The sequence below is a fragment of the Pygocentrus nattereri genome, chromosome 2, assembly GCF_015220715.1.
Source record: "Pygocentrus nattereri isolate fPygNat1 chromosome 2, fPygNat1.pri, whole genome shotgun sequence".
NCBI classification, from domain to species: Eukaryota; Metazoa; Chordata; class Actinopteri; order Characiformes; family Serrasalmidae; genus Pygocentrus; species Pygocentrus nattereri.
Genome location: NC_051212.1, coordinates 1,458,510 through 1,478,271, shown reverse-complemented (window position 1 = coordinate 1,478,271; position 19,762 = coordinate 1,458,510). Strand labels below are relative to the sequence as shown.

The following is a 19,762-nucleotide window of genomic DNA, read 5'->3' as shown; positions in this document are numbered from 1 at the left end:
TTGACAATTGTGTGTCAGTTGTTGCGTCCCTGCATTTAGTACCATGATGCAGCCTCACATTGCCAACTTCACAGCAATAAGTCTGCTCTCCTCTAATACTTCATCAGACTGGAGAACACGGAGCAAATAATGTGAGATCACAGCGTACAAATCTTTCCTGGTACTGTGGGGTTCTAGCTCCTCTTTTTTTTTTGGCTCTACTGAACTGTGTTGTGGCTTTACTTAACAAGGTTCTTTTCACTTGTGTCCTTTTCCATGCAGGTTCACTACAGCTCTGGTTGTTTTTCAGATTCAGATTCAGATTCCTTTATTGATCCCAGGGGGTAATTGCAGTTTAAATTTAAACTACATAATCATGGTCGTAACAGGGGATGTAGTCTTTTTAGGAGTTTACCTATTTTATTATTGTAGCCATTGCCAGGTCGGCTTGCACACAGAAGTCAGCAGCACATGTGTGGAGTAGTAGTCTACAGTGAGAAGATACATTATGTTCTTCAGTTTAAAAATGCCTGTATCTGTCATTTGCAGTAAAATAAAAAGTCTAGAACCTATGCTGTTACCTCTGTGAAAAGTTTTGAGGCAAACGTCCAATTTTTTCTGATCTACTATAATTTCTGATTAACCTGTTTTTTTGTTCTCCTCCAGAATGATCTCCTGCTCCAGATGACCTGATGAAGTGCTTTGCAAGTGCCTTCCTGCACATATCTAAGTAACATCCACAAATGCATCAAGAAGCTGCTAAATAAATTAAGGCTGAATGTGAGAATATGGCGTCCAGAAGCTCCAGTACTCAGAAAACCTTCTTCTGATGGTCTTCACATGAACTCACCTTGCGGACCAAGACAGAAGACTACAGGGAAAAAAAGAGCTCACTACTGCTCAGAGTGTAGAAAAAGTTTTACAACACAGGATCGTCTCAAAACACACCAGTGCATTCACACTGGAGAGAAACCGTATCACTGCTCTGAGTGTGGACAGAATTTTAGAGAAAGTAGTGACCTCTGAAAACACCAGCGCATTCACACAGGAGAAGAATTGTGTCCCTGCTCAGAGTGTGGGAGAGTTTCATGGAAGCTGGTACCCTCAAGAAACACCAGCACATTCACACAAGAGAAAAACCATATTACTGCTCTGATTGTGGGAAGAGTTTCATGGCAGGTGGTACCCTCAAGAAACACCAGCGCATTCACACAGGAGAAAAACCATATTACTGCTCTGATTGTGGGAAGAGTTTCATGGAAGGTGGTACCCTCAAGAAACACCAGCGCATTCACACAGGAGAGAAACCATGTCATTGTTCAGAGTGTGGGAAGAGATTTACTACACAGAGTAATCTTCAAAGACACCAGCGCATTCACACTGGAGAGAAACCGTATCACTGTTCAGAGTGTGGGAAGAAATTTAGTCGACAGAGTCATCTCCTATCACACCAGCGCATTCACACAGGAGAAAAACCGTATCACTGCTCAGACTGTGGACAGAATTTTAGAGAAAGTAGTGACCTCCGAAATCACCAGCGCATTCACACAGGAGAGAAACTGTGTCACTGCTCAGAGTGTGGGAAGAGATTTACTACACAGAGTAATCTTCAAAGACACCAGCGCATTCACACTGGAGAGAAACCATATCACTGTTCAGAGTGTGGGAAGAGTTTCATGGAAGGTGGTACCCTCAAGAAACACCAGCGCATTCACACAGGAGAGAAACCGTATCAATGTTCAGAGTGTGGGAAGAGATTTAGTCGACAGAGTAATCTCCATGCACACCAGCGCATTCACACAGGAGAGAAACCGTATCACTGTTCCGAGTGTGGGAAGAGTTTTACTCAACAGAATAGTTTCCAATCACACCAGCGCACTCACACAGGAGAAAAGCCATATTACTGCTCAGACTGTGGACAGAATTTTAGAGAAAGTAGTGACCTCAGGAAACACCAGCGCATTCACACAGGAGAAAAACCGTGTCACTGCTCAGAGTGTGGAAAGAGTTTTACTACACAGAGTAATCTTCGAAGACACCAGCGCATTCACACAGTAGAGAAAACTTATTACTGCTCAGAGTGTGGACAGAATTTTAGAGAAAGTAGTGACCTCAGAAAACACCAGCGCATTCACACAGGAGAAAAACCATATTACTGCTCAGAGTGTGGAAAGAGTTTTACTCAACAGAATAGTCTCCAAATACACCAGCGCATTCACACAGGAGAGAAACCGTATCACTGCTCAGACTGTGGACAGAATTTTAGTGAAAGTCGGGACCTCAGAAAACACCAGCGCATTCACACAGGAGAAAAACCATATTACTGTTCAGACTGTGGAAAGAGTTTTACTCAACAGGGTAATCTCCAAATACACCAGCGCATTCACACAGGAGAGAAACCGTATCACTGCTCAGACTGTGGACAGAATTTTAGACAAAGTAGTAGCCTCAGAATACATCAGCGCATTCACACAGGAGAGAAACCTTATTACTGCTCAAAGTGTGGAAAGAGTTTTACTACACAGAATCATCTCCAAATACATCAACGCATTCACACAGGAGAGAAACCATATCACTGCTCAAAATGTGGGAAGAGTTTTGCTGTACAGGGTAATCTTCAAAGACACCAGCGCATTCACACAGGAGAGAAACCGTATTACTGCTTTGAATGTGGGAAGACTTTTAGACAAAGTGGTGCCCTCAAGATTCACCAGCGGATTCACATCTGAATGAAACTGCATATTGGCAAGCACCTGGTTGCAGGGGAACCCACATCACCTTGCCAGGCAAGTGGACCCATCACCCACAAGATCCAGCAAGTGGGACCAGTGGTGGTAGATGGCAGGGAGGACCTTGGCAACATGGACCCCTGCACCGGAAACAGTCTCTGGGCATGTGGAGACTAACCTCACTGGGGGAAAGGAGCCAGAGATTGTGCAGAAGCTTGAAAGGTAACAAGAAGATATTGCTGGCCTCATCTCCACCCACAATTTCTGCTTTGAAACCAAACTCCTTGACTAGAGGGTGGTCTCTTCTTCATAGGAGTTGCACAGAGCGAGAGGCACTGGGTGGGTGTATACTCACAAGTCCCCAGCTGGCTGATGTGTAGTTGGAACTTGTCCTGATGGACGAGATGGTCACCTCAATAAAAATTAACATTGCAAGGAGGAAAACTCTGACTGTGTGTGCCTAAGCACCAAACAACAGTTCAGAGTATTCAGTCTTCTTGGCGCGAGTGGGTAGGTTCTGGAAAAGGCCCCACCTACAGACTCCATAGTCTAGATGAGAGACTTCACTACTAATGGTTGCAATGACTGGGAAACCTGGAGGGGGTGACCTGGAAAAACGGCCTGCTTGCTCTAAACTTGAATGGTAAATTGTTATTGCACTTATGTGTTAGTCATGGTTTGTCCATAATGAACACCAAGTTCGAACACAAGCACATTCATAATTGTACTTGATACCAGAGCTCCTTGGATCACAGGTCAGTGATTGACTTTGTCTGAAACGACCTGTGAAGAGCTGTTATTCATTTCCTCAATCAGCTCTGTGTTGAGTGAGAAGGGCCATGATTGAGACCTTCCGTTGAATGGCACAGTGATGAGTTGAGTTTTGCTGTTCTCACTGAATAAAAGAAAACTGTTCAGTATTTTGTTTTAATGTTGAGGGAGAGCATTTTGGTCAGGCTTCAGTTGTAGAAGAGATTATCAAGGTCTTATTGTCTGACTGTGTATTGATGCATAACATTTTCACAGTATCTGTAATTTCTGAGCTTTAGTCCTACAGTTGCTTTTTTCATACATTTTAATAGGCATGATTTTTTCAACTTAATATCATAAATTGTTGCATCGTGCAGAATCAAGAATATTTTTAATGAACTTGCACTTTCAAGTTCCAGCACCGTTTATTTTCTCTACACATCTCAGTGTCATTTATGTTTTGTTTAACCATATTGCTGCATTAAATTAAACCCAGAATAAGACCACAAAAATCCAGATCCAGAGTTAAAAAGAATCTTCCAAAGGCTGACACTATTGATTAGGCCTCTCAGTCATCAAACCAAGAACAACCTTGAATGTAAATAAAAAGTTGTTGCCTGCTTATTTTATCCAGGGTTGACATGGTGATTTGTTCTGAGATGCTGTGGCACCATATATGTTACTCATGAGTTCAGTGAAATTTCTTTGTTCTTTCCTGTGTGTGCAAGAAATGTGATGGGTTGTAACAAATCAGATTCTCCTTACACATCAGGCCTAGGTTTTATTTTTGTTTCCTCAACAGATTTATTATGCATATATATTAACAATTTTTTTATGACAGTTACGTGTAACCAATGTTTTGTATCTTCTTTGTTCTCTTAACCAGTGATATGTAACTCCACTTTTGGGGACTGTATAACCTCATGTAAATGTAGCCTTTCTGGGTTCTTATCTAGAGCTTCTTCCCAGTTGTGACTTTAAATGGATATTAATTTGATTTAATTGTGACTCTGTGATATGCTGTGGTGTTTATTAGAGTTGGCCACTACTATGTATATTCTATATATTTTTTGTCTTTTTATTACTTTTAATTAAAGTTTGAGTTATTTTATGTGTCTTGTAGCAGAAATAGAATAAGACAATTGCTTTGAGTGATCAAACAGGAAGCATGGAACCTTATTGCTTTTGCTAGGATTTTTCCTATTATTGTTATCCATGCATGCAATGTGTAGGACCCTGTTGTTAGAGTTTTTATTCTTATTCTTCTTGAATAAAATGAACTACCCAGATGAAACTAAGTCCTAGAGACATTGGTCAATAGGTAGTAGTTCCGCCCACTAGTCAGGTGCTAGGCATGAGCCCAATCAGCCTAAAGGGGGCACTATTGTGCAATGCAATGCATTTGGCCCTTTAACTCCTTCCCGAGATTGTTGACGGACTCTAGCCTCTCTAGGTAAATAATTATCCAGCACATTAAAATTTTTTTGCTCATTGTGGTCTCCCTCCAGCACTTATTGTGGCCCTGGCATTGCTAGCTTACATTGCTATAGGTCATCAGTCATTGGTCTGATCATCTCAAACTTATAAAGATATCTATAAATTGAAACTCTGATATGGCTTGCAAAAGTTGATGCTGATTGGCCTGTAGGGGTAACTTTAACACCCAAAAACACCTAGAATCTTTACAAATGTTATTTCAATGATACTCCAAAGCCTACAGATAAATAAGAGATGTCATTGGATACAGTTCACTGATCTGAATAACTTTGTAATTACATATTATGTTATAAATTGGACATCTCTGGTATTTTGAATGTTTTATTTAAATTACTACACCAAGGACAAAAGGTCAACCTGAATAAAACTAGGTGAACATCTTTGATGGAGGTCCCTGATCAATTTTAATAACATGGAGACCTTTGGCCCCGTTCTGACCCACTTTCACTGAGGTCTTTTGGCTAAAAGGGCCAATTATGTATGCCTTGGGTGTCATTATGTCATGCTTATCAAAGCCTATAACATGGAGAAATAAAATACTTTGCAAACACAACAAAGACAAAAAATTTACCATTGTTCATCTATTTTTTCAAACCTTCGTAAATTGAAATGTAAACAAATTGCTCATGACAAATGAAGGCTTGTTGTTGAACTCAGACTTCTTTGCAGCTTCTGTGCCTGGAAAAACCTAAACTGCATTAGGCCTTATTAGGCCTATTTGGCTCAAAGTACTTGAGAATATCTTGGGCTTACGGGTTCTTGGACCCAATCGTTGCCGCTTCTGGCTATATTTATTAGGGGTCCAAGCACCTTTAGGTGTAGGGAACCCTATTGCTTTTGTTAGAGGTCCAAGCACCTTTAGGCACATGAAACCTTATTTCTTTTGTTAGGAATTTTCATCTTTTTCTTTTTCAAGAAGACACCATAAGTTATCCAAAGCACAAATTTACAGAGTAGGTGTAGAATCCACCCCATTACTCAGTGAACAGTAAAGTAGTCAAAGTTCAGGCCAAGGTCAAAAACACAGATCCAAAACACAAACAAAGGTACAAAAAGGATAAGGCAAAAGTTGAGAAGTCAGAACATAAAATCCAAGGTCAAAGTAAACGGGAATCAACAATACAATATGAAAACCACTCAGTACGTCTCTGAGAAACAATACTTCACGCTAAACTGCCTAAAAGCCCAGGCTTGAGTACTGAAACCATGTGATGAACAACACACGTGTGCCATATAAATAATCAGGAGACTGTATTTGCTGATATGAGCAAGTCACATGAGACTGCAGAGGATTCTGGGAGATGAAGTCCATCTCTATGGGAGGTTCCAAATGCGTGACAACAGGATTGATAATAACTGGCAGTACTTCTTTGAGTAATATTGAGGGAATTGCATCGGGTGTGCAGGTTATACAAATTGCAGAGGAGATAATCTTCTCTAGTCCTAGCTGTGGGAGTGGGTAAAAAGTTTCCAGCCTTTTTTCTGCAACTATGCTATGTTTTATATCAGCCACGTCAGATGACGGCCAAGTTGGATTTATAATTTGTTATTAAAGAAGTCCATATAAACTTCACTGGTGAGAGTCGCCAGAATTTGTGGTTCAGTACCTGCCTGATTTTTTGTGATTCTGGAAATCACACTAAACAGAACTCTAGGATTATATTTATTATTCTCGATCAGCGAGGCCAGATATGCTGAGCGAGCTTTAGTGAGGGCATTTCTATCCTCTATAAGGCCGTCCTTCCAGGACAAGTGGAATACTTCCAGCTTAGTTTGTCGCTATATCTGTTCTAGTTTCCGAACTGTTTGTTTTAAGGTGCGGGTTTTATCGTTGTACCACGGGACTTTTTCTGTCTTATCCTTTTTAAGTGGCACCACATTTTCTAAAGTTGATCAAAAGGTATTTTCTAAATAATCGGTTAGTAAATCTAGTTCCATTTGGTCTGATGGAGTGGAGACTGGGGTTGATAGTTCTGGGATGTTTTGTATAAATTGTAGTGTGTTAAAAGGTTTTATTGAACACTTTGTAGAATAGTGAGGGGATGTACATATAATGTGGCTAAGACATAGCACATGTGAAATTAGGTAATGGTCGGAGTAAATAAATCAAAGTGTAAATTGTGTAAATTTAGAAAACATAATAAGAATACTGACCTGTCTGGTCACTGCAGAAAACAAGATGATGAAATTCCTGTTTATAATATAATAAACAGATAATGTTCCATTTATCACAGAGATGTGCATAAAATATGAAATAAAGGTTAAAATGACTTTTTTGTTTAATTAATTAAACTTATAGAATGTGGAAATGAGAAAATTGTACTTAATACAGTATCGTTTACAACTCAATTACATAACATTGTAATGGGAGTTTTTAATGAATATAGTTCATAGAGAAGTTCAGAGGCAGTGAGGAGGCACAGCCCCAGATCTCCACATTAAAGGTGGACACAGACATTTGAGGAGTTTTGTGATAAATGCCAGTTTTAATCATTTTATTTTAAACTAAAATGCAGATCCTTCACTGTTTACAGACATAAAAACAGCATCACCTAAAAACTGAATCACACAAACTGTCCTCCAGCAGTGTCTGATAGTCTGCTGACAAAGTTCTGACCAGTGTCCTGCAGTTGATGATATAATTGGTTTATTGAATATGTTCCGTCATCATTGTTCCATTATTTATGTCATATTTATGTAAATTTAAAACTGCTGCAGTAAATAAACGCACAGCTGCTCTTATGAACTTCTAACCAATCGGAGCGCAGGAGGCGGGGTTTGTCGCAATACAGGTGGGATTAGAAAAGTAACGTCCCGAGATCCACGTCACCTGGGGGCGCTAAAACGATGGATCTCCAAAATAAAAAGTGGAGGAGAAAAAGAAGAGGAAGAAGAAGAAAAAGAAGATAAAGAAAAGAAAGAAGAAGAAGAGCTCTGCTGTCTCAGGGAGAAACGGGAGCCGATCTGCTGAAGGTAAAGAGCCGTTTATCTCTTTTTCTCTCTGTTTCTCTGTTTATAACTCACTCTAACAGAAATAGAGAGAAACAGGAGCCGATCTGCTGAAGGTAAAGAGCCGTTTATCTCTTTTTCTCTCTGTTTCTCTGTTTATAACTCACTCTAACAGAAATAGAGAGAAACGGGAGCCGATCTGCTGAAGGTAAAGAGCCGTTTATCTCTTTTTCTCTCTGTTTCTCTGTTTATAACTCACTCTAACAGAAATAGAGAGAAACGGGAGCCGATCTGCTGAAGGTAAAGAGCCGTTTATCTCTTTTTCTCTCTGTTTCTCTGTTTATAACTCACTCTAACAGAAATAGAGAGAAACGGGAGCCGATCTGCTGAAGGTAAAGAGCCGTTTATCTCTTTTTCTCTCTGTTTCTCTGTTTATAACTCACTCTAACAGAAATAGAGAGAAACGGGAGCCGATCTGCTGAAGGTAGATTTTTCAACTTTATTGTATACAGAACATACAAAAAGGAGCAATTTAAAAGAGTACTGCAAGCAAATGATAAGAAAATAGAATGAGTAAAACAAAATAAGAAAATAAATAAAAAGAATACAGAAGAAAGGAAAAAAAAACAGAGCTAGGGCTTAGGTTCTAAATTATAGTCTTCTGAGGAACAGAGTTGGTGGGCATACTTATTATTCATTAGTTTAAGAGCTTTGCAATATAAAATAAAGTCATTGTGAAAAACACAGAAGTTTGGCTTGAAAAAATTTCCCAGAATGATAACAGTGTTTATCAGAAAATCCTTGTTGTAATTGTCCATAATAAAACTGTTAATTATGTCTTTGTCAAATAATATTTTGAGAAAAGGACCTTTGGAAAATAACTGATGAAAGATATCAGACCACAATGTTTCAACATATATGCAATGAAAAAATAAATGCTCAGTTGTTTCAACATCATCAGAAAAGACAGTTATTTGTTTCAATACCACATTGTTGCTGAATAAAGTGACTGTTTCTGGTTTACTTTGGTTTGGGGGACTGCTGGTTTGGTTTCAGGTGGGGTCTACTGGTTTAGGTTGGTTCAAGTCAAGTCAAGAGGCTTTTGTCATTCCATCTCTGTACAAATACACAGTGGAGTGAAATTACGTTCCTCCAGGAACATAACGGTGCAACAAGAAACAAAAAGTACAAAGTGTGAACATGCAGACATCGTTTGCAAACAAGAAATTAAACTAGTAACAATAAATACGATAAACAGACACAGTAAACAGACAGGACAGTGCAGCACTGACACAGCACTCATTCTGGACATGAGGTCGTGGAATAAGGTGCAGAGATATTAACCTGCTGTGATCTGAGAGTCACACAGTCAGATGACCGACAGGAACACAGCAGTTACTGAAGTGGAAAAACCGGAGTAAACACAGTGAAACCACAGTGTAGCAGCAATGACCAGATAGTGCAGGTAGAGCATCATGGACGGGGTCGTCCACAATGGTAGTGGCTTTCCGGATACAACGTGTGGTGTAGATGTCCATGATGGAGGGGAGAGAGACCCCGATGATCTTCTCAGCTGTCCTGACTATATGCTGTAGGGTCTTGCGGTCTGAGGCGGTGCAATTCCCAACCCAGGTGATGATGCAGCTGCTCAAGATGCTCTCCACAGTCTCCCACAACAACCATCTCCTTAGTTTCGTCTACATTCAGAGACATGTTGTTGGCTCCGCACCAGTCCGTTAGCCGCTGGACCTCCTCTCTGTATGCTGACTCGTTGTTCTTGATGATCAGACCCACCACAGTCGTGCCATCAGTGAACTTGATGATGTGGTTTGAGCTGTACTTTGCAGTAGGAGTCAGTAGAGTGAACAGTAGTGGGCAGAGTACACAGCCCTGAGGGGCACCGGTGCTCAGTGTGGTGGTGCTGGAGATGTTATTTCCCATCTTGACTAACTGAGGTCTCTCAGTCAGGAAATCCAGGATTCAGTTAGAGGGAAGTGTTCAGGCTCAGCAGGCTCAATTTTCCCGTGGTTGGCTTGGCTGCAGGTTCACTTTGGGTGGTGGGCTGCTGGTTAAGTTTGGGTGGGAAGGCCTCTTCTCCCCAGTTCTTTAAGTGTTTTGAAATCAACTAGCATTACCACTTTTATCGCCTATTTGAGAGTCCAAATCTTTCCTGGTCAGGTACAGGATTTGTAAGTAATTTCTCTTCATGCAGATGTTAACAGAAATATTTTTTTTTTTATCAAAAAACACAATTGGTTTTTTTTGACAATTGTGTGTCAGTTGTTGCGTCCCTGCATTTAGTACCATGATGCAGCCTCACATTGCCAACTTCACAGCAATAAGTCTGCTCTCCTCTAATACTTCATCAGACTGGAGAACACGGAGCAAATAATGTGAGATCACAGCGTACAAATCTTTCCTGGTACTGTGGGGTTCTAGCTCCTCTTTTTTTTTTTTGGCTCTACTGAACTGTGTTGTGGCTTTACTTAACAAGGTTCTTTTCACTTGTGTCCTTTTCCATGCAGGTTCACTACAGCTCTGGTTGTTTTTCAGATTCAGATTCAGATTCCTTTATTGATCCCAGGGGGTAATTGCAGTTTAAATTTAAACTACATAATCATGGTCGTAACAGGGGATGTAGTCTTTTTAGGAGTTTACCTATTTCATTATTGTAGTCCTTGCCAGGTCGGCTTGCACACAGAAGTCAGCTGCACATGTGTTTAGTAGTAGTCTACATTGAGAAGATACATTATGTTCTTCAGTCTAAAAATGCCTGTATCTGTCATTTGCAGTAAAAAAAACGTCTAGAATTCATGATGTTACCTCTGTCAAAAATTGAAGCAAATGTCCATTTTTTTTTTCTGGTCTACTAGAATTTCTGAATAACCTGTTTTTTTTTTTTTTTTTGTTTGTTTTGTTTTCTCCTCCAGAATGATCTCCTGCTCCAGATGACCTGATGAAGTGCTTTGCAAGTGCCTTCCTGCACATATCTAAGTAACATCCACAAATGCATCAAGAAGCTGCTTAAATAAATTAAGGCTGAAGGTGAGAATATGGTGTCCAGAAGCTCCAGTACTCAGAAAACCTTCTTCTGATGGTCTTCACATGAACTCACCTTGCAGACGAAGACAGAAGACTACAGTAGAAAAAAGAGCTCACTACTGCTCAGAGTGTAGAAAAAGTTTTACAACACAGGATCGTCTCAAAACACACCAGTGCATTCACACTGGAGAGAAACCGTATCACTGCTCAGAGTGTGGGAAGAGTTTCATGGAAGGTGATACCCTAAAGAAACACCAGCACATTCACACAGGAGAAAAACCATATTACTGCTCAGACTGTGGACAGAATTTTAGAGAAAGTAGTGACCTCCGAAAACACCAGTGCATTCACACAGGAGAAAAATCGTGTCACTGCTCAGAGTGTGGGAAGAGTTTCATGGAAGGTGATACCCTCAAGAAACACCAGCACATTCACACAGGAGAGAAACCGTATCAATGTTCAGAGTGTGGGAAGAGATTTAGTCGTCAGAGTCATCTCCGTTCACACCAGCGCATTCACACAGGAGAGAAACCATATCAATGTTTAGAGTGTGGGAAGAGTTTTAGCCAACAGAGTCATCTTCATTCACACCAGCGCATTCACACAGGAGAAAAACCATATTATTGCTCAGACTGTGGACAGAATTTTAGAGAAAGTAGTGACCTCAGAAAACACCAGCGCATTCACACAGGAGAAAAACCGTATTACTGCTCAGAGTGTGGGAAGAGATTTAGTCGACAAAGTCATCTTCATTCACACCAGCGCATTCACACAGGAGAGAAACCGTATCACTGCTCAGACTGTGGACAGAATTTTAGAGAAAGTAGCATCCTCAGAATACATCAGCGCATTCACACAGGAGAGAAACCTTATTACTGCTCAGAGTGTAGGAAGAATTTTACTACACAGAATCATCTCCAAATACATCAACGTATTCACACGGGAGAGAAACCATATCACTGCTCAGAGTGTGGGAAATGTTTTTCTGTACAGACTAATCTTGAAAGACACCAGCGCATTCACAGGGGAGAGAAACCGTATTACTGCTTTGAATGTGGGAAGACTTTTAGACAAAGTGATGCCCTCAAGATTCACCAGAGGATTCACGTCTGAATGAAACTGCATATTGGCAAGCACCTGGTTGCAGGGGAACCCTCATCACCTTGCCGGGCAAGTGGACCCATCACCCACAAGATCCAGCAAGTGGGACCAGTGGTGGGAGATGGCAGGGAGGACCTTGGCGGCATGGACCCCTGCACCGGAAACTGTCTCTTGGCATGTGGAGACTAACCTCACTGGGGGAAAGGAGCCAGAGATTGTGCAGAAGCTTGAAAGGTAACAAGAAGATATTGCTGGCCTCATCTCCACCCACAATTTCTGCTTTGAAACCAAACTCCTTGACTAGAGGGTGGTCTCTTCTTCATAGGAGTTGCACAGAGCGAGAGGCACTGGGTGGGTGTATACTCACAAGTCCCCAGCTGGCTGATGTGTAGTTGGAACTTGTCCTGATGGACGAGATGGTCACCTCAATAAAAATTAACATTGCAAGGAGGAAAACTCTGACTGTGTGTGCCTAAGCACCAAACAACAGTTCAGAGTATTCAACCTTCTTGGAGCGAGTGGGTAGGTTCTGGAAATGGCCCCACCTACAGACTCCGTAGTCTAGCTGAGAGACTTCACTGCTAATGGTTACAATGACTGGGAAGCCCAGAGGGGGTGATCGGGAAAAACGGCCTGCTTGCTCTAAACTTGAATGGTGAATTGTTATTGCACTTCTGTGTTAGTCATGGTTTGTCCATAATGAACACCAAGTTAGAACACAAGCACATTCATAATTGTACTTGATACCAGAGCTCCTTGGATCACAGGTCAGTGATTGACTTTGTCTGAAAACACCTGTGAAGAGCTGTTATTCATTTCCTCAATCAGCTCTGTGTTGAGTGAGAAGGGCCATGATTGAGACCTTCCGCTGAATGGCACAGTGATGAGTTGAGTTTTGCTGTTCTCACTGATTAAAAGAAAACTGTTCAGTATTTTTTTTAATGTTGAGGGAGAGCATTTTGGTCAGGCTTCAGCTGTAGAAGAGATTATCAAGGTCTTATTGTCTGACTGTGTATTGATGCATAACCTTTTCACAGTATATGTATTTTCTGAGCTTCATTCCCACAGTTTCTTTTTTCATACATTTTACTAGGCATGAGTTTTTCAACTTAATGTCTGCATCACAAATTGTTGCATCGTGCAGAATCAGGAATATTTTTAATGAACTTGCACTTTTAATTTCCAGCACTTTTAATTTCCAGCACCGTTCATTTTCTCTGCACATCTGTTTCGTTTGTTTTGTTTAACCATTTTGCTCCATTAAATTAAACCCAGAATAAGACCACAAAAAGCCACAGTAGATTATGTGGATCTTTTCATATTATATTTTTCAGCTTAAACAGATAGATTGTGACTAGTTAGAACACACACAAAAAAAATCATAAATTAAATAATATTCTATTTTGACTTTTTTTTTTTTTTTTTGGATTCAGATCACCTTCAGTTGAGAGTACAATGAACGCTATCTTTGCTACTGCTTATCTTTGTGTCTATAAAGCTGTATGTCCAGGCAGATTGGAATTCCACTAGTTTATTCAGGCATCATCTACACTGTGTGCAGAATTATTAGGCAAATGAATATTTTGATCACATCATCCTTTTTATACATGTTGTCCTACTCCAAGCTGTATAGGCTTGAAAGCCAGCTACCAATTAAGTAAATCAGGTGATGTGCATCTCTGTAATGAGAAGGGGTGTGGTCTAATGACATCAAAACCCTATATAAGGTGTGCTTAAGCATTAGGCAACTTCCTTTCCTTTGGGAAAATGGGTCAGAAGAGAGATTTGACGGACTCTGAAAAGTCAAAAATTGTGAGATGTCTTGCAGAGGGATGCGGCAGTCTTGAAATTGCCAAACTTTTGAAGCGTGATCACCGAACAATCAAGCCTTTCATGGCAAATAGCCAACGGGGTCGCAAGAAGCTCATTGGGAAAAAAAGGCGCAAAATAATTGCCCATGAATTGAGGAAAATCAAGCGTGAAGCTGCCAAGATGCCATTTGCCATATTTCAGAGCTGCAACATTACTGGAGTATCAAAAAGCACAAGGTGCGGGATACTCAGGGACATGGCCATGGTAAGGAAGGCTGAAAAACGACCACCTTATTAATAAGAAACATAAGATAAAGCATTAAGACTGGGCCAAGAAATATCTTAAGACTGATTTTTCTAAGGTTTTATGGACTGATGAAATGAGAGTGACTCTTGATGGGCCAGATGGATGGGCCCGAGGCTGGATCAGTAAAGGACAGAGAGCTCCACTCCGACTCAGATGCCAGCAAGGTGGAGGTGGGGTACTGGAATGGGCTGGTATCATCATAGATGAACTTGTGGGACCTTTTTGGGTTGAGGATGGAGTGAAGCTCAACTCCCAGACCTACTGCCAGTTTCCGGAAGACTCCTTCTTCAAGCAGTGGTACAGGAAGAAGTCGGTATTGTTCAAGAAAAACATCATTTTCATGCAGGACAATGCTCCATCACATGCATCCAAATATTCCACAGCGTGGCTGGCCAGTAAAGGTAAATAGTGGTAAAAAAATAGTGACATGGCCCCCTTGTTCATCTGATCTGAACCCCATAGAGAACCTGTGGTCCCACATAAAATGTGAGATCTACAGGGAGGGAAAACGGTGCACCTCTCTGAACAGTGTCTGGGAGGCTGTGGTGGCTGCTGCATGCAATGTTGATCGTAAACAGATCAAGCACCTGTCAGAATCTATGGATCGGAAGGCTTTTGAGTGTCATCGTAAAGAAAGGTGGCTATATTGGTAACTGTTTTGTTTTTGAATGTCAAATATTTATTTCTAAATTTTGTGGTGTTATTTGTTTACCTGGTGAAAATAAACAAGTGAGATGGGTATATATTTGGTTAAGCTGCCTAATAATTCTGCACAGTAATAGTTACCTGCACAAACAGATATCCTCCGAAGATAGCCAAATCTAAAAAAAAAAACCCACTCCAACTTCCGATAATATTAAGCATTGATATATTTGAGTCTTTTGTGTTGATTGAGAACATAGTTGTTGTTCAATAATAAACAGAATCCTCTCAAATATAACTTGTCTAATAATTCTGCACATACTGTAGTCGTCGGTTTTTTAAGCTTGAGTATGACCCAGAGTACCAAGCTTTCACTTCCTTGTCCGGTGCTGCTTTTTGTGTGTTATATCTGTCGTTCTCTGTTGGTTTGGATTTCCCTGTTTTTGAGTCTTTTGGATCACTGGCTCATGGATTTTGCAGAACATGCTTGTTGATGGATGCATGTACCTTTGCAATTTGAGTGTTTTTATCCAGGTTGCATGGCCACAAATCAGATGTGTATGTGATCCAGAATTAAAAAGAATCTTCCAAAGGCTGACACTATTGATTAGGCCTCTCATTCATCAATCCAAGTACAACCTTAAATGTAAATAAAAAGTTGTTGCCTGCTTATTTTATCCAGGGTTGGCATGGTGATTTGTTCTGAGGTGCTGTGCTTAACAATTGTTGTGGTGTTTTTTTTTTGTTTTTTTTTTTTTATATGACGGTCACGTGTAACCAATGTTTTGTACCTTCTTTGTTCTCTTAACCAGTGATCTGTAACTCCACTTTTGGGGACTGTATAACCTCATGTAAATGTAGCCTTTCTGGGTTCTTACCTAGAGCTTCTTCCCAGTTGTGACTTTAAATGGACATTAGTTTGATTTAATTGTGACTCTGTGATATGCTGTAGTGTTTATTAGAGTTGGCCACCACTATGTATATTCTATATATTTTTTGTCTTTTTATTACTTAAATTTTGTAAGTTATTTTATTTGTCTTGTAGCAGAAATAGAGTAAGACAATTACTATGAGTGATCAAACAGGAAGCATGGAACCTTATTCATTTTGCTAGGATTTTTCCTTATTATCCAAGCATGCAATGTGTAGGACCCTGTTGTTAGAGTTTTTATTCTTATTCTTCTTCTTGAATAAAATGAATTACCCAGATGAAACTAAGTCCTAGAGACACTGGTCAACAGGTAGTAGTCCTGCCCACTAGTCAGGTGCTAGGCATGAGCCCAATAGGCCTAAAGGGGGAGCTATTGCGCAATGCAATGTGTTTGGCCCTTTAACTCCTTCCTGAGATTGTTGACGGACTAGACACATATTTTTCCTGATTCCTTGGGTCCAACAAAACAACTTTGTAATTTGGACCATTTAGCTCTGCCTACTTAGATTTTGAACTAATTTACATAATATGCACAAACTACTTTTGTTAACTAGTCCTACAGTTTTCACCCTGTCCTCATGGATTTGGTGTCAAGAAATTCAGCATAGCCTGAAACTCAAAAATTATTCAGCACATTTTTAATTTTATAAACAATATGGCTGCCATATGCAAATTAATCCTTCGAGAAAAATCTAAATAATTCTTATTTAATTGAAAAATCTGTCACTTGAGAATCCTTCACCCAAATAATTTGGAACTTGATGGGTGTATTCCAAATGAGACTGTGAGGAAGTTACTGCGCATAGGGTGTTAGGGGGCACTGTAAATGCTACATAGCTATTTCTCAGCATCCGTACATCTGATCAAGTTGAAACTTTGTAAGTAGCGTCTACTGGTAAGACTATTAGTGGGTCTTTAGGAACACTTCGATATACTGAAATTTATGGCTGCCATCAGCCAATAAGCTTTCAGCAGCCTTTTGATAGGCTTACGATTGGCCAGTCATCATGATACTTGATACCTGTCTCTATATCGACACCTAACAAAAATGTATGGCCGCTTGGGGATGCTATTAAAGAAAACCAAGAGTGTCTTATACAGATTTTTACTTTTGGTCAAATAATAACTTCATGCCCTCATGCAGTGCAGTGTACTAAACACTTTTGTCATTATAATTCCATAAAAAATGCAGTGTTTTTTTCAATCATTATCTGTTTGTGGTGGTTGGTTAGTGTAGTGGTTAACACCTCTGCCTTCTACACTGTAGACTGGGGTTCATTCCCCCACCAGGGGAAAGCAACCTACACTATTCCAATAAGAGTCCTTTGGGCAGCACCACCTCAGCCTACCTGTGTAAAAAAAATGATCAAAAAAATTCTAAGTCGCTTTGAATAAGAGCGTCAGCCAAATGCTGTAAATGTAACATGTTTGAAAATAGCACTTTTCAAACTAGTTTATGGAATTTGAATCGAACTTCTCAAAACTGGTCTAGAAATACTCTAGCCTCGCTAGGTAAATAATTATCCAGCACATTTAAATTTTTTTACGCATTGTGGCCCTGGCATTGCTAGCTTACATTGCTATAGCTCATCAGTCATTGGTCTGATCATCTCAAAATTATAAAGATATCTATAAATTGAAACTCTGATATGGCTTGCAAAAGTTGATGCTGATTGGCCTGTAGGGGTAACTTTAACACCCAAAAACACCTAGAATCTTTACAAATGTTATTTCAATGATTCTCCAAAGCCTATAGATAAATAAGGAATGTCATTGGATTCAGTTCACTGATCTGAATAACTTTGTAATTACACATTATGTTATAAATTGGACATCTTCTCTGGTATTTTGAATGTTTTATTTAAATTACTACAGCTTATTATACCAAGGTCAAAAGGTCAACCTGAATAAAACTAGGTGAACATCTTTGATGGAGGTCCCTGATCAATTTTAATAACGTGGAGACCTTTGGCCCCATTCTGACCCACTTTCACTGAGGTCTTTTGGCTAAAAGGGCCAATTATGTATGCCTTGGGTCTCATTATGTCATGCTTATCAAAGCTTATAACATGGAGAAAAAAATACTTTGCAAACACAACAAAGACAAAAAATTTACCATTGTTCATCTATTTTTTCAAACCTTCGTAAATTGAAATGTAAACAAATTGCTCATGACAATTAAAGGCCTGTTGTTGAACTCAGACTTCTTTGCAGCTTCTGTGCCTGGAAAAACCTAAACTGCATTAGGCCTTATTAGGCCTATTTGGCTCAAAGTACTTGAGAATATCTTGGGCTTATGGGTTCTTGGACCCGATCGTTGCCGCTTCTGGCTATATTTATTAGGGGTCCAAGCACCTTTAGGTGCAGGGAACCCTATTGCTTTTGTTAGGGGTCCAAGCACCTTTAGGCACATGAAACCCTATTTCTTTTGTTAGGAATTTTCTCTTTTTCTTTTTCAAGAAGACACCATGAGTTATTCAAAGCCCAAATTTGCAGGGTAGGTGTAGAATCCACCCCATTACTCAGTGAACTGAAATTACCCCAGTTGATGGTGGTGCTATAGAGCAACATTTTATATTTTGGCTCATATGTCCTGAACTATGGGGCCTGCAGTCTAAAATCTTGCTTCCCTGTAATCATTGATTTATTGTACATAAACGCATCACTGCATGTATTTAGCTCCGCCCCCATGTTTTCCGTCATAATTGGCAAAATATGACACATTTATATTTTTCCATTAGCCTGAGGTTTTTCAAGATATCAACACAATATTGGGCTCAAAATGTTCAAGCAAGTCTGGAGGTCAAGAATGATATATATACACACACACATACATATATAAAATATTTATGAAAAATATGCCTGCCACATACCAATTAAGTCCCTCTGGTTTTGGCGTAATTCACATAAATGGCGACAGATCAAGATTTCTTCAGCCAATTCTTATTAAACTTTCTTATACCTGACATGATTCTGTGAAGCCCACCAAGTTTGATACTGATTACTCAATAGTGGGTGCTATACCAACCAAAAATCTGTATCTTAGCAATACTAAGCCCTCCAACTGCCAATTTAGCTGAAACTTTACGTGCTGTACCCATGGCCTAATACTTACATGATTTTTTTTAAGGACAACTGAATTATTGGACGTATATGGCTGCAATTGGCCAATAAGACTTCAACAGGCATTTGGAGGGCTTTGCATTGGTCCTATAACCTCACTGATCGCTATCAGTTCGTTAACATAAAGGGCGAATCATCTGTCTTTACAAAAGTAAAGTATGGTGTTCCACAAGGCTCTGTTTTAGGACCTATAATATTCACAATATATATGCTACCATTAGGCACCATTATCAGTAAACACAGCATAAATTTCCACTTCTATGCCGATGACACTCAGTTATATATATAAAGCAAACCAGATGATAAAATTAAATTTAGCAAGATTGAGGACTGTGTAAAAGACATAAAATATTGGATGTCAAGTAATTTTCTGCTACTAAACTCAGGTAACCTCCTAGGTCCAAAAGCAGCTAGAAACTATAATTCTGCACACAGAGTCTGCTCTGTCCTTTCTTGTAAAGTGCAGCTGTGTTGTCTGACCAGTCCAGTTTATAGTTAAGGTGCGCACCCAGGTACTTAGAAGAGTCCATTCTTTCAATGTCCGTTCCCTGGATGTTCACTGCTGGAGGGGGATGTGTGCGCCTGCGGAAATCCACCACCAGTTCTTTGGTCTTCCCTGCATTGATCTGTAGGTCATTCCGCAGACACCAGTCAGCTCACAAAGTCCTGAATCAGTTCTCTGTTCTCTCTGTCGTCTTCATTTGTGATGAGGCTGATGATCGCTGAGTCATCAGAGAACTTCTGCAGGTGGCAGTTTGGTGAGTTGCACATCAGAATCAGAATCCTTTATTGATCCCAGAGGGAAATTGCAGTTGTTACAGTTGCAACCATGTATGTAAAAGAATAAACACTTTAATAATTTAAAACAAAGATAAAGAGAAAAATTGCAATAAGTACACAA

General features: G+C 39.9%; 2 protein-coding genes across 4 annotated transcripts in view; one reads left to right on the top strand and one right to left on the bottom strand.

Moving 5' to 3' along the window:
- Positions 1-19,762, bottom strand: part of LOC108443622 (zinc finger protein 850-like) — a 225,995-nt gene that overhangs the window by 104,435 nt on the left and 101,798 nt on the right. The gene's annotated exons all lie outside the window — the stretch shown is intronic.
- LOC108443623 (zinc finger protein 850-like) overlaps positions 820-19,762 on the top strand; it is a 29,362-nt gene continuing 10,419 nt past the window's right edge. Inside the window, exons 1-3 of one of the 3 annotated variants that reach the window (XM_037532266.1) lie at positions 820-2,490; positions 3,201-3,214; positions 11,100-17,935. In XM_037532266.1, the coding sequence (XP_037388163.1) occupies positions 1,068-2,490; positions 3,201-3,214; positions 11,100-12,059 (2,397 nt within the window). In that variant the 5' untranslated portion in view covers positions 820-1,067 and the 3' untranslated portion in view covers positions 12,060-17,935. Of the gene's footprint in view, positions 2,703-3,200; positions 3,215-7,805; positions 7,929-10,834; positions 17,936-19,762 lie in introns of those variants that run through there. The other 2 variants (XM_037532262.1, XM_037532256.1) reach the window with 2 other exon arrangements.